This window comes from Rhea americana, unplaced genomic scaffold (assembly GCF_003343005.1).
Source record: "Rhea americana isolate MKP2758 unplaced genomic scaffold, rheAme1 scaffold_314, whole genome shotgun sequence".
NCBI classification, from domain to species: Eukaryota; Metazoa; Chordata; class Aves; order Rheiformes; family Rheidae; genus Rhea; species Rhea americana.
Window position 1 is genome coordinate 512,804 of NW_028186440.1, and position 12,986 is coordinate 525,789.

At 41.5% G+C, this 12,986-nt stretch overlaps 1 protein-coding gene across 1 annotated transcript in view; it reads left to right on the top strand.

Annotated features, from left to right (window-relative positions):
- The first annotated feature begins 7,608 nt into the window (after positions 1 to 7,608).
- Positions 7,609 to 12,986, top strand: part of HEPHL1 (hephaestin like 1) — a 35,021-nt gene continuing 29,643 nt past the window's right edge. Inside the window, exon 1 of the mRNA XM_085310256.1 lies at positions 7,609 to 7,844. Within this exon, the coding sequence (XP_085166382.1) occupies positions 7,675 to 7,844 (170 nt within the window). The 5' untranslated portion in view covers positions 7,609 to 7,674. The remainder of the gene's footprint in view (positions 7,845 to 12,986) is intronic.

Here is a 12,986-nt window from a genome sequence, read left to right on the forward strand (position 1 = left end):
AGACCTTTGGAGATCATTTAGTACAACCCTCTGCTCAAGCAGGATCACCTAGAGCATATTGCCCAGGACCCTGTCTAGAAAGCTTTCAAATATCTCCAAAGATGGAGACTCCACAGCCTGTCTGGGCATCACCCAACCTTGTGCCTGCACTAGCCCTTTTGCAGCCACACACCCAGAGGTTTCAGCATCTGGATGGTATGATTTTTCTGTGAGTGGTAGCTCAAAGCCAGAGTTGACTCCCAGGGCTGACTCCCAGCCCAGTCACCCCAGTGAGCACCTCGGGGCAGAGGGAGGACAGGAACCATGTCCAGAGGAGAGTGAAGCAGARCTGCGGCAGCCTGGTGTACTGCGCTCTGAGTTGCTCCTCTCCTCTGTCCCTTCTTCTGCCAGTTAGAGGTTAGATAAAGGAACACATTTTTGTGGAGTGTTCTGTCACTGCATGCAAACTCTTCTGCGGTGTGCACACAGCCCCTGGCACACCGTGGGATGTAAAAGCTGATTGTGATAGCTTCCTCCTCTGTTYGAGAGAGGTGAGGTATTTCCTGGATGTGTGGGAGGCAGAGGAGGGAGAAGCTGCTGCTGCTGAGCAAAGGCAGATTGCTTCTGCTGAGTGGCTGATACACAGCAAACTACTACTGCTGATGATTTGTGTTACATATCCAAGCACTTAAACTGTACAAGGAGAACAAATGAAATATTTTCCATTCTCGTAACTGCGGAGAAAAACTTGAAATCTTGATCTTCAGTACAAAAAAAATCAGAAGTTAAATAAGCAGAAGTAGCATTTACCATACTACTCAATTTTTGAGAGCTTTTGTGACTTCTAAATAGATTAAAATGACAATATTGTGTTTTTGACCAATAGGGCACATTTCAAAGGTGGGTGTTGCTGGGGAAAAAAAAAAAAAAAAAGTATGCCATAATTTGTTACAGCCATCACTTTTCTCTGGGCTTGCACTTCTTTCCTAGCTCTTTGGTTTATCTGGCTTGTAAGATTAGGCGCACTGCGGGGCAAGGATGGTCCCGTGTCTATATATTTGTATTGTGTCTTGCTACTTGTAAAGGAAGCAAGTAATCATCACTCTTGCTGCTTTCATGTCTACTTGCACAATAGAAATAATTAATAGTAATAGCAATGCGTTTGCCTATCTGCGACTCCTTTCATCTGAAGACCTTAAAGTGCTTGACAAGCATTAATTAAATTAGCTTCCAAGTACCTCGAGAGTGAGTCAGACSTAATGATCCCCGCTTGGCAGATGAGCATGCGGGTGGCACAGAGAGAAGCAAAGGCTAACTGAGTGCTTACAGTTAGTCAGCTGAAGCCGTATTTCCTCCATAGGGGGAGTTTGCCCAGCATTTCTGAGGCTCAGGGTGTTTTCTCAGGTGTCCAAAAGTGGGTTTTGATGGTCCACCTTTTATTTCCAAAACATACAGATTCTGGACCTGTGCGATTTGCCCAAAGTCCGACGTGAGGCTGGAGGAAGCATTTCAGGCATCGTGATTCATGAAGTCTCCCATTCGAAATGCTAGTCTGGATTGGGAAAGGAGGAAGCTCAYCTTATGCCATGTCGACATCAGTGGGAGTAGGCAAAGCTGAGGTGACTCTGCTTGAGTTATTCCTGGTTTCATAAATGTAAGTGGCCTCCAATGCAGAAACACCCTGGCAGCCTGGGGCAAGCCAGCTTGGACCCAGAGGTGGCACAGCCACTCTTGCCTCACRCTGCCTTTCACTTCAAAAGTCTTTTGGAGAAGGATCTATATTTGGGCTGGTAAATTTGCTCAGTGTTGTATGTGTGGTGAGGACTTACCATGCTGCCTCTCTGTCAGTGTTTGCAAGCCCCCGCTTGCAAGGAAAGATATCCAGAGCCCTGACCCCAAACCAAGATTTGGGGTTTTATTCCACAACTATCTTCTCTTCAGCATGTCTTCTTAAAACTAAGACAGTGCTGTGTGCCTCCCAGGGTTAAACTCGTCAGTGGAAAGGAAAGACTGGGTAAGAGTAGGGCAGAGGAGACAAGAAATCCTCAGGTAGGGACTATGTAAGATTCAATACTAACCTTGAATGATTAAAAAAAAAAAAAAAAAAAAAAAAAAAAAGGCAAATGATGTTTTGGAAGACCACAAGAAGCTCTTAAAAGCAATTTCCCAAATGCTGTTGGGTTGTTTTGAGGAATAACTAGGTTAAGGGAAGTGAGAGCTCTTTCTCCATACACTGCACTTTTTCCTTTTTGGTGCCCAGCTTAAGAGGTTTCCACTCTGTCTGATGGGACTCTGGTTATAAGGCAAGCTTCTTTAAATAGGAAGCAACAGAGTCCCTGAAGAATGGCAGGCTGATCTTTRTTGCAAAGCTTTGTAGACACAAATGAAAAACTTCAGAATTGTTGACAGTCACCTGCAGATCCTACAGATCATGCCATTTCACTATGGGCAACCATCCAGGCTTCCAGAAAGCCATGGCATTTTTCCAACTTGTTCCTTTTCAGGCAGAACTGGACAGAGGAATTTATCCAGAAAACAGACCCTCTGTTAGCTTCTCCACCAAACACAACAGACCCCTCATGACRCATCACAAGCCTGACTGGATTTTGGTGTTTTATAGCACTCTTGACGGTGTGCCTGGCAGAGGTGAGGCTGCCACTAGGAAACAGTTTGGAAGCCACTCCTACACGCATGACCATACCACTTCTTTCACTTTTCTAGCAATGCTCATTCCTTCTTTTCTGCTCTCTGCTTTAAATATTCATGCTTAGTTTTTGAGTGCTGTTGTTTCTTATCACAGCTCCCTATTTACCCACAGAGAAAATAGCAGGAAACTGAAATGGCCAAATTCTTTCTGAAGTAAGTAGGTTAGCAACATCAGAGGTGGTCAAAGGGGATCCCACAAGGCTCATGGGGAGGTTGGAGAAGGGCTGAGCAGGTGATGAAGCTGCTAAGGTGGAATACCAAGGTGTCCCTTAGTGTTAACGTTCCTCCAGAGGGAAGGTAACCAAGGCAGGCCTGGTGGGRGTGAGAGGGTTTTATCATGAAACCAAGACACTGACAGGCATCACTACCAGGAAGAGGGAATGTCCAGTGACACCTTGATCTCCACCAGCCCCATATGCTGAGAGGAAAGATGGTGGGGAGGGAGAAGAGCTGTTGCTTTGCTTTGAGTGTTGTAAGGGGCCAGGAGACTGTTCCCTTCATGCACAAGCATATGGAAGTTACCTAACCTTCCTCATTTGCATAATAGGGTTAATGAACAGTGATGACGTAAAGTTAAGCTCTTTCAAGTTTGTTAGGTACTACAATGGGCAGCACCACAGAAAGTCATAAATAATATACCTTGAAGTTCTGTTGAAGTATTAGCCTTGTTTTAACAGTGCAGATATTACATGAGTTGCTACATGTCTCAGTACTGCCACAGGGACTTCTGGATGGAGATGAGTCACACTGGATCTCTGGACCATCTGTAATGCAGATTACAACTGCTTTTCTAAAATCCTTCTTGGTTTCCTTCTTGTAGTTCCATGTAACCATTTTTTGAGGTTATGATGTGTTCAACACCATTTCTTTTTTCTTTTCATCTCCAACAGACTTGGAGTGCTCCTGGGTATAAGGAGCTATACATGTCAAGAAAGCCTATCTTGACAATGCCCTACCAAGCTTTGCAAACAGAAGTGCTGAAAATCTGGAGGAAAGACTGAGATTCCCAGCTGACCAGTGCATACTCAAAAGATTCAGTTAATCCAAATAAACGTCGTGTTACTATCCAAGACTATAAAGTGAGTTTTACCTTTTGATCACTACTGTTGTAACTCAAAAAAATGATTAGAAAGTGCAAGTTGAATTGATTTTCACTAATTTGCTATGAGGTTCTTGTATTTAATAAGAATTTGTGGCTAGAAAGTGTGAGAAAATAGAGCGAGGAGAAGTTTTGGTTCAAAGTCTGGTGTGGAGCTTGGAAGGGCTCAACTCAGTTCACAGCTATGCCACAGGCACTCTTCACCACTTTGGAGTAGTCACTACAGGTATGACTCCAGGTTTGGTGGCAACATCAGCTGATGGAACTCTTACAATGGAATCAAATGGAGCACTTCCCCACCCTGGGCTGCAGTGCAGACACAAACTGACATAACAGAGAGGCTAGGAATGAACGTTTAGGAACAGGATCTGTACTGCTCTCAGGAAAAGGCAGAGGGAACAGTGGAGTTACTCGAACATCGGCTTATCATCTGCTAAGCAGAAGATACAAGTTGAGCTTCRATAGTAAGCAGTCTGAATAAAACGCTCATTTCTGAACTCAGGTCACCTAACTTCAACRAACTGAGGTCTAGTCAATGCAGAAGATCATCACATCCCAAAATCTCTCTTCATTGACCTAATAGTCATCGTGATGTTAACTTCTAGTTAATTCAGTAATACCAGGTGACATAAGTTTGGGTTTTAGACAATTCAGTTGAGCTAATTCCTGCTGTACTTGAAAAGAAAGCTTCACTGGTTTTTCAGGGCTCATTCACAAACTAGTACTCAAGATGTTCACCCTTCAGACATATGAACATCATTACAAAACTTCAGAACCCAGACTTGCACTAATTTTAGCCTTCAGAGGGGCAGAAGTTCTTGGAGGAGCCAGTATCCAGCCTTTTTGTTGAAAGGATCCTGAACAAAGGGACAAACTTAATGCCATTACCTTACTGCCTGAGGGGAATTTCTCAGAAATTTTCCTGATGCAAGAGCAAAACAGCTATTCTTTCATCTTTTTCTGAGTCATGCCCACAGCACCTCCCCGGAATGTAAATGTACCTGGTTTTAATGATGTGACAAGGTAATTAAGTGCTAATGTGTGGATGCAAAGGGTATACAAGGTGCCAGATCTAGTAAATGCTGAAGCCAAGCTAAGGCGTTTACCAGATTTACAATACTTTGCAGATACAAGGTGCTAATGTTCGCACATTATTACTGTTATACAAATAAATTTCACAGTAAGAGACAAAGAAATTAATTTCATACTTGCATTTTTAATATGTATTCTAGTAAATAAGGAACTGGTACCCAGTCCTGGTCACATGAGAAAAAATAGAAAAACTAGGACAGAGCACTATTATTATTTAGCTGACAATAGTGCGGTCAGGTGTCAGCTCAGAGTTAGACACTCCCCCCTTCCTATTCCCCATTGGCTTGGTGCACTATGAATTTTATGAATTCTTATACATAAAGTTGTGTTAAGCATATATTAGAAATCTTTAGTTACAAAAAAGTAAAGAGAGAGAAGGTCGTAGCAAAACTGCTTGGATGAAATTTGCCCTGCTTCTGGCCTTCAAATTTCTCTAAAGCTATGTAAATGGCTGATTTAAGCAACAAACTGCATACAATCTCATTCAAGGTGCATGTTATCCTCTAAAAAAATATATTTCATGTTCAAATACAAAACTCTGACCATGTTATGGCAACAAACATTTGCACAACAGGTAGCCAGCTCTGTAAACTCAGACACTTGTGTGTGACAGAGTTGAAGCTCATAGTTTGCCTGAGCTCAGAGGACAGCTACTCTGGATGAGGAAAGTATTCACTGCAGGAGGCCACAGGGTCATTGGCACTGTTCAAAGTCCGCCGTGGGGTCCTGTTAACTTCCCAGTGCCACCCTGGCCTTTGCACAGCTCCGCACCCCACCATCCGGCCCATCCGGCCCACCACTGTTGCATATTTGACAGCAGTGCCAGTGAGTGGGAGATTCTCTGCCTTGCCTATACTCGTTACCTTTTGCTTTCTGATTACGCCTTTTAGAATCACAATACTATTAGCTGGCATCATTTGAGTAACTGAGTGACACAACAAAGCAATGGAAAAGGAAGATGATTTTGAAGTACTGGAATTTTGGAGGAGAGGACAGAGAATGACCACAAGATGCTGAAAGTCTGGGCAGTGTGTGATTTGCAGCAGAAGAGTAAAGAGATGGGCAACTTTAGAATGATCAAGAAATAAGTAGCTGCCAGGTCCAGGACCTTTCTGCAACATCTATGTTGCTATATCATTTCTCTTCTTTCCCATTTTTTATCAATTAATTGACTTTAGAGTGAGCATCATCTTGTACCAGTGTGGCTTACATCTGAGGGGCTCTAACTTACAAAGCTATGTTAAGATGAGCATTTGCAATTGTTAGACTATATTCTTACCCATGTACACTGGGCTTTCAGTAATTGCCTCTAAAGGGATGCAATGTGTAGCCTAAAGAAACTGAAAGCTTCCTTAATAAGCATCTCTGCATAGTTTTTGAATACAGTTGAGACTCACAATGGACGGGTGATTGGAGAATGGTTTTCTGTGAATTTCAGCTGCTTTTTGAGTCATTCTGTGTATGATTTTAGAAAAACATTTACATCAGTGAGAGAGGTACTTAATGCAGCTGACCCTATGCGTAGCTATAGCTGTAGCATAAAGCTAGAGGATGAAATTCATGAAACCACTATATAAAAATCCATTCACATTGCTGAACTACATTTTGGCTGATGTTGTTTAAATGTGACCACCAAGTTCACTTGAGAAGCCTCTAATACCCTTAATAAGCATTAACTTCAGCAGGAAGAGGTTGAATAGTTCTGGAAAGGGGAATTTCACTGTTTCTTAATGCTACATTGGTGTTAAGGACTTTTATTTCAAATTTCAGTAGCATCACAACTGTTAAAGCTGTAAGTGAATCTCAGGTGAAAAGCTGTATTCCACAATTACAACTTTTTAGAGTCTTTAGTCAGCTAAAAATTAGTATAAATGTAGTATGATTTGGCAAAGTTTCTTGGTACTTAGGTAACTTTTGGGGAATGTTAGGTAAGTACTTCAGAAAATACAGTTCRTACTCAGTTTATACTTGACTTTGCCAAGACATGATACAGATGTCCTCTCAGAGAAAGTTAGGCTATAAAGGAAGACAGAGATTTTCTGGAGAGCTATGTGGGCATGTTAATTAGTAAATACAATAAAAAGGTAATCACTGCATACCTTAATTTTAAGTATCAAAATAGAAAGGCTWTAAATGTGCTCCAGTTTGCAGAAATCTTTGTTACGAGGTGTCTCACTGTAAAAATGAATTCATCCAGATCTCGTCACCTCAACGAATAGGTCAGAAAATAGGAAAACAAGTCCTAGAAATTGGAACAGCAGTGACAATTTTTTTCTCTCTCTGATAATGTTGGAGTGTAAACTGGTGTTATATCACTGAATAGACCATTATCATGGAATTAAGGCTGCAAGATGCTAGCTTTAGAAATCTCAGAGGGGTTAATAAAACAGTCTAATAAATGCTTTAAAAGAACAAAAAAAATTGGGTTTCAACAGACCAGAAAAAATAAAAGCAAGAAATGTCCCAAAACACCATACTATGCAGTTTGGAATGAAGAGAACAAAAAAGCACCCAAGCTTCCAAAAAAAGCACTGACTGACTGTCTCCTGACAGGTAGGTGAGTGAGACATTCGCTGAAGGACTGGCCAAAGCCCCGTCATGGTATCAATCTCCTCCCTAGCCCTGCTCTGCATAGCCAGGCTCTCTACCTATCCCAGTCCTAACCTGCTGAAAAGGAGGAGCTTCGCTCTGTCCATTCCTTATTTATAACTTGTTGAGAGCCAGGAGGGAGGGGTGAGCTCCCTGTGGTGCTTCTTGCTGCTGCCTGCCCGCTGCCAGTCTTGCAATCAGAATTACAAATGCCTTCTGCGCAGCTTGGTGGCTGCCTTCGCACTCTTGGGTTCCTCTGGCTGTTCACACTCGGAGAAGCAAGGATCAGAACCTATTACCTCGGGATTGTGGAAGAGAACTGGGACTATGCACCAAGCGGGAAAAATCTGATTACGGGACAAAATCTCTTGGAGGACAAGTAAGTCACTGGGAGCTTTGCTAACTCGGAGATATATTGATGATGCCAAAGAAAATTGACTATATGATTAATATAGCTGTATATGTCTTACAGTGGCCTTTTTCTTGTTTTTCTGATGCTGTTGTAATATGCAGGATTTCARCTTCAAGATATGAGGAGGTATTGGCTGACTTCTCTTCCGCCATGGTTGATTTAGCAGGATGATAGTCAGTGTGCCTTTGAAGGGACATTAAGGAATTGATACCTGTCAAAGAAACTTCACATAGTGTGTTCATAAAGACATAGGTATTTCTGGGAATGGTTATCCCAGCTGAAACTGCAATTTGGCCATAATCTAGCACAATACTTTGCAATGAGTCTGTTTAACCAGCAAAAACTCATGAGTTCCTTCCTTGTGAGCTGATAAAACTCAGGGTTGTAACTGAGCTTGGTATGACATTGTAAAATTCAGATGTTTACGGTACTTAAAAATGAGAAGATGGTCCACGTATTCCTRCATGTGTGTAAGTGTACAGGCTTTTGTTTAGGAAACTTGTTTAGGTAGATGCTTAAATATACAGCTGCGAATGGCTGCGCTGACGTCCCTATGATCACCTGTGCTGAAACTGAAGCATGTAGSTGAGCACCTTGCTGAGTCCTATCACAGTCAAGGAAATACAGGGCTCACACTCTGGTGCATGCACTGCTGGGGTTGGCTGCCCATGCATCCCGCTCCAGGGAGCTGACTCGGATGCTGGATGGAGGAGGTCGAGACCTTTGGTGCCTCTGTACACCGTTGGCTTGAAATGTGCGTGGGAATGCTTTTAGAAATTGGTATTTTTGACAACCTAGGAATACTTTGAGGGCCCTTACTATAAGTTTAGGGKTTGGATGGATTGGAAGCTGTGAGTATGTGAGCAGGTCCAGGCACCCACGCTAGCTGATCTGGAGCTCGACGTCTTGTCCCAGGAGTTAGAAATGGAAATGTCCTTTAAGGTTTCTTAGGAAATCCCATGCAACRCAGAACTTTTCCCTCGCAGGTGGTAACTTGAGAACCACTGCCAGTTGGATTTCATAAAGATGATGATTTTTTTCCACAAGAGCCAGGCAAGAAAATTTTTTATTTCTTAATACAAACTGTGGAGGCTTATGCTCTTAATAACTGAAGGTCCCAGATAGCCTCCAAGTCAATAGGTATTGTGCCTACAGGTATATTTCAGAGTAATAGTTTGTTCCCAGACCATAGAAAGAGGCTTCAGGGGAAAGGTTATTCTTCAGTTGTCTTAAACACTGGAACTTCTCACTTCCCTGCTATTTTTGTTAGAGCATATATTCCCCTTCTTGTTAACCKGGAACACCTCTCACTGAGAAGAGTTTAGCTTTAGGTGAAGGGGAACTATCTGTAAATCCTCCCCGACATTACAGAGAGACTTTCAGTTGGTTTTGTTAAATGTACTTCTAATTCTGTTTGTACTTTGAATTCCCTGAACATCAAGTGGCACATTTACTTTAAACTCTATGACACTAACATGATGCCTTTTTCATGACATGACTGGGAGGGAGGACAGCTTATGTCTTCAGCCACTGTTGTAGGTTAATAGATACAGAATGTTAATTCCAAAGGGTTTACTCACAGAGGAAACATTATCTGGATTTTAAGATAGCTTCAAAGCTAGGGAACTGTTTTGCTGAGATGCAGAATATGAAAGTGATATCTGTAAGTAGCTTATTCTATTCCCAAGCTGTTTTGAATTAAGCCAGAATAAAGCTGCTATATTCTGAAATGATAGTGTGTCTGCAYAGGTTAAATAGTGAATTGATAATAGCTTTTTGGGGTGTTTATCTCTTTAGAGTAACCTTTAATGTAAATTTAAAACTTAATATTAATGTTTTATGTGTAATGTTCTACTTTACAACTAATAAATCTATTCCTGTGGGTATTAAGTAAAACACAGTTCAGTGAAGTTTATGGATCAGTCCTTAGGTAGGAGCAAGAAACATTTTCAGTCATTTTTGTTCTGCAAGAACTAATGCTCAGGCTCACTGAGCCTAGCACTTCTCATCTTGTGATGCATCCTCWCAGCATCCATTTGATGGAGCATTAGCCCAGCTTTACATGATAGGGAAGCRATGATAAAGAGGTTGCAGACAAACTGATTACCTTTAAAAGGGTTGGTGCGTACACCTAAAGGAGTGTTCCTTTTGATTCCAGCTAGCCCAAAGAGATATAATCAAAACCACTTATTCTTAGCTACTCCATAAAAATGCTGAATTAACAGCTATGTAGTGGAAAGTGTTACATTATCTGGATCAGATTATCAGATTTAAGAGATGGGTTTCTGTGTTATTGTGCCAATATTGATAGTATCTTCCTAAGCCTTTAGAGTTTAGTTGTAATGAGGTTGCTTTAKAGAAAAGAGATTTTGATAGCTGAGCGATGGGGCTGTAAATCGGGAAAGCTGCTTATGTCACCAGGCACTGCCCCTGCTGAGTTTCCGTTGTGCCTGTGCTGAGCGAGCTGGCTCCAGAACCGTCAGCTGTAGAGCTGCATCAGCATCTCCCTGGGTGTGAACCGAAAAGGCTGCCTCTCATCAGAGCTGATTAACACAAATGTAGCACCATGTTAATGCAGCTGTTCTGCTTGGATGCTAATTTTTTTTATGACTTGTACTGCTCCAGTGCTCAAGGGCCAGCATGCTGTTTGCACAGAACAAGTATCTCTCTCTGCATCAGTGCTCCTTATGTAAAGTGAAAATAATGAAGCTGTTTGCCTCTGTCATTTGTCTTGTCTACTTGAAGCCTCAAGCTGTTCCACTAATTCTCATCATCCAAACTGCTGTGAATGAGGCTGAGACATTTCACTGGTATTTCCTCCTTCAAACATCAAGCTGACAGATTTTCTGAAATACATAGGACTTTGGAAGCTACATAAAGAGCTAAATTATGGCCACTGACTATAGATAAGCTGGGAAAGGGCTCAGCATCCCTGTCCATCTGGTATAGCTAATGAAAAAGTCGGTATCGTTACACTATGGTGGACTGGACACTCAAGGTGCAAGGCACTGTCAGTGCTGCTGGACATGCTGCAGATCCCTGTGAGATTTTGTGGGTTGGGAGATGACTATCACCCAGACAGCCTCAGGAGGAGGGTGAAGTCAGACATTGTCTGCTCCCTTTAATGGCCATGTAGGCAAAAACTTTTCGAAAAAAAGGTGTGTGTATATATATGTATATATGTGTGTGTGTGTGTGTGCGTGCACGAGCGTGTATGTATATGTGTGTATATATATATATATATATATATACACATATATATATATACACACACACACATGTAGGTGTTGTGGTTTGATATATATCACTCTTTCTCTCCCCACTGTGGTTCTGCCCTTGGAATTAAAGTTCAGTTCATTATCCCTGTAAATTAATTTGATGCTAGTTTATATGATGGACACTTAAGTCCTGCTCTGCTTGTGGTAGATGTTATTAGGTTTTACCTAATGAGACATCTCATCCCTTCTCTTTAGACCACCGTTGCTACATTTACCTGGGCCAAGTCTTGCACTTAGCAACAATAACGGATGTTTTTTTTGTTACTATAACATCAAACACAATTAGTGCAATTTGTCTACGAGGAGATCCCACCCAGGCAGATGACAGTGAAACTGTAGTCACAGATGCTAAACTAATAACTGAGCCATTATGTGGCCAAATGACCCAGTTGCATCAGCAGAGGAGATCACTATAGGAAGGGTCAACATCAAAAGTGCAGTCAAGGTGAAATCCTGGCACTAATGAAGCCTGAGGAGAGTTTTGTTGTTGACTTCAGTGGAGGCAGAAGTTTATCCTAGAACATTATAGCCACAGTTAACAGGCATCAGAGTTTCCTCTAAGGTTTTACAGGTTTGATTGACTATTGCCAGTGTGGATGAGGAATGGGCTCAAATGTGCCTTTTGAGGACATACAACTCACTTTGTTGTATGGTCAAGACATCATCCACAAACATGGGTTGACATCACTGGTCCACCCCTACCCAGCAATCTCTCCAGCATAGAAATTACATYGGCTTTAGCCTAGCAGCCACTGTCTGGCAAAGGGTTCCTTACTCTGAACGGGTTACTTGACCCAGCCGTTGACCTTGCCACAGGAAAACTGGGGAACTTCAAGGGAAAAAAAAAACAAAAAAATATTGTAGATCCAGTCAAAGAGTGCAAAGAAGAAAGGAAARTTTTAAACATCAGCAGATTTTAGGGAATTGTTAATACAAAATCTATRAGACTTTACTGGGACAATAGTAAAGAAAGAAGTCTAGTTCTGCATACCCCTTTTATTGTAGGTGTCAAGCATGTTAACTTCAGGAGAAAATTCAAGAGCTGACATCTTGCAGTTGCTGAAAGTGCTGATTTCTCAGTGGTGATCACAGTAGCAAACAAACTCAAGCTTTGAAGTTTTATCAGGGAAGGATCTGGCTCCAGTGTACTATGCTTTGTAATATAGCACATTTGTGAGCACTTTATGAAAAGCCTAACATCTGTTCTGTTTTATCTCTATTTCATAAGATCAAAGGTAACATAAATAAGGTAAAAGTCTTAGTAAAATGTTTTTCCTTTGTGATAAAAGAAACAGATTCATAAATTACACTTAACTCATGGTCCTACCCTAAGATGTCAGATTATCTGCAAGTCAAGTCTTGAATTCATTGAAATAGAATCTACATGACACTCTTGTTTCACTCTTCCTCTCATCTAGAAGAATTGTAGTGCTCATCATTGCAGGGGGATGGCTGACTGTAATTATATTAATACTAACTAATACTGACTTTAAGGAATCAAAGCTCATTCCTTCYGAAGTACACTCCTCAGTACCAGAGCAGTTCTTTTTTTTGGGAGCATAAGAACTGCTGGAAATAGTCAACTGGGAAAAATAAAATCAGATCCAGAAACAAGCAAAGGATTTGCATGTATTTCCCAGCCTGAACAAGATTTTTTTATGCCTRATTCACAAGCATGCTTCCGTCTCCATGTAACCTTAAGASCAGCCTGCCTGGAGACAAAGGGATRACTTAGCGCAGATGAAKATTTCCAAGGGAAACTACCAAATTTGTACAAGTGCAATTCCAGGGGATGGAAAACACCCATTATTTACAAGGAGAGGAAATGGAA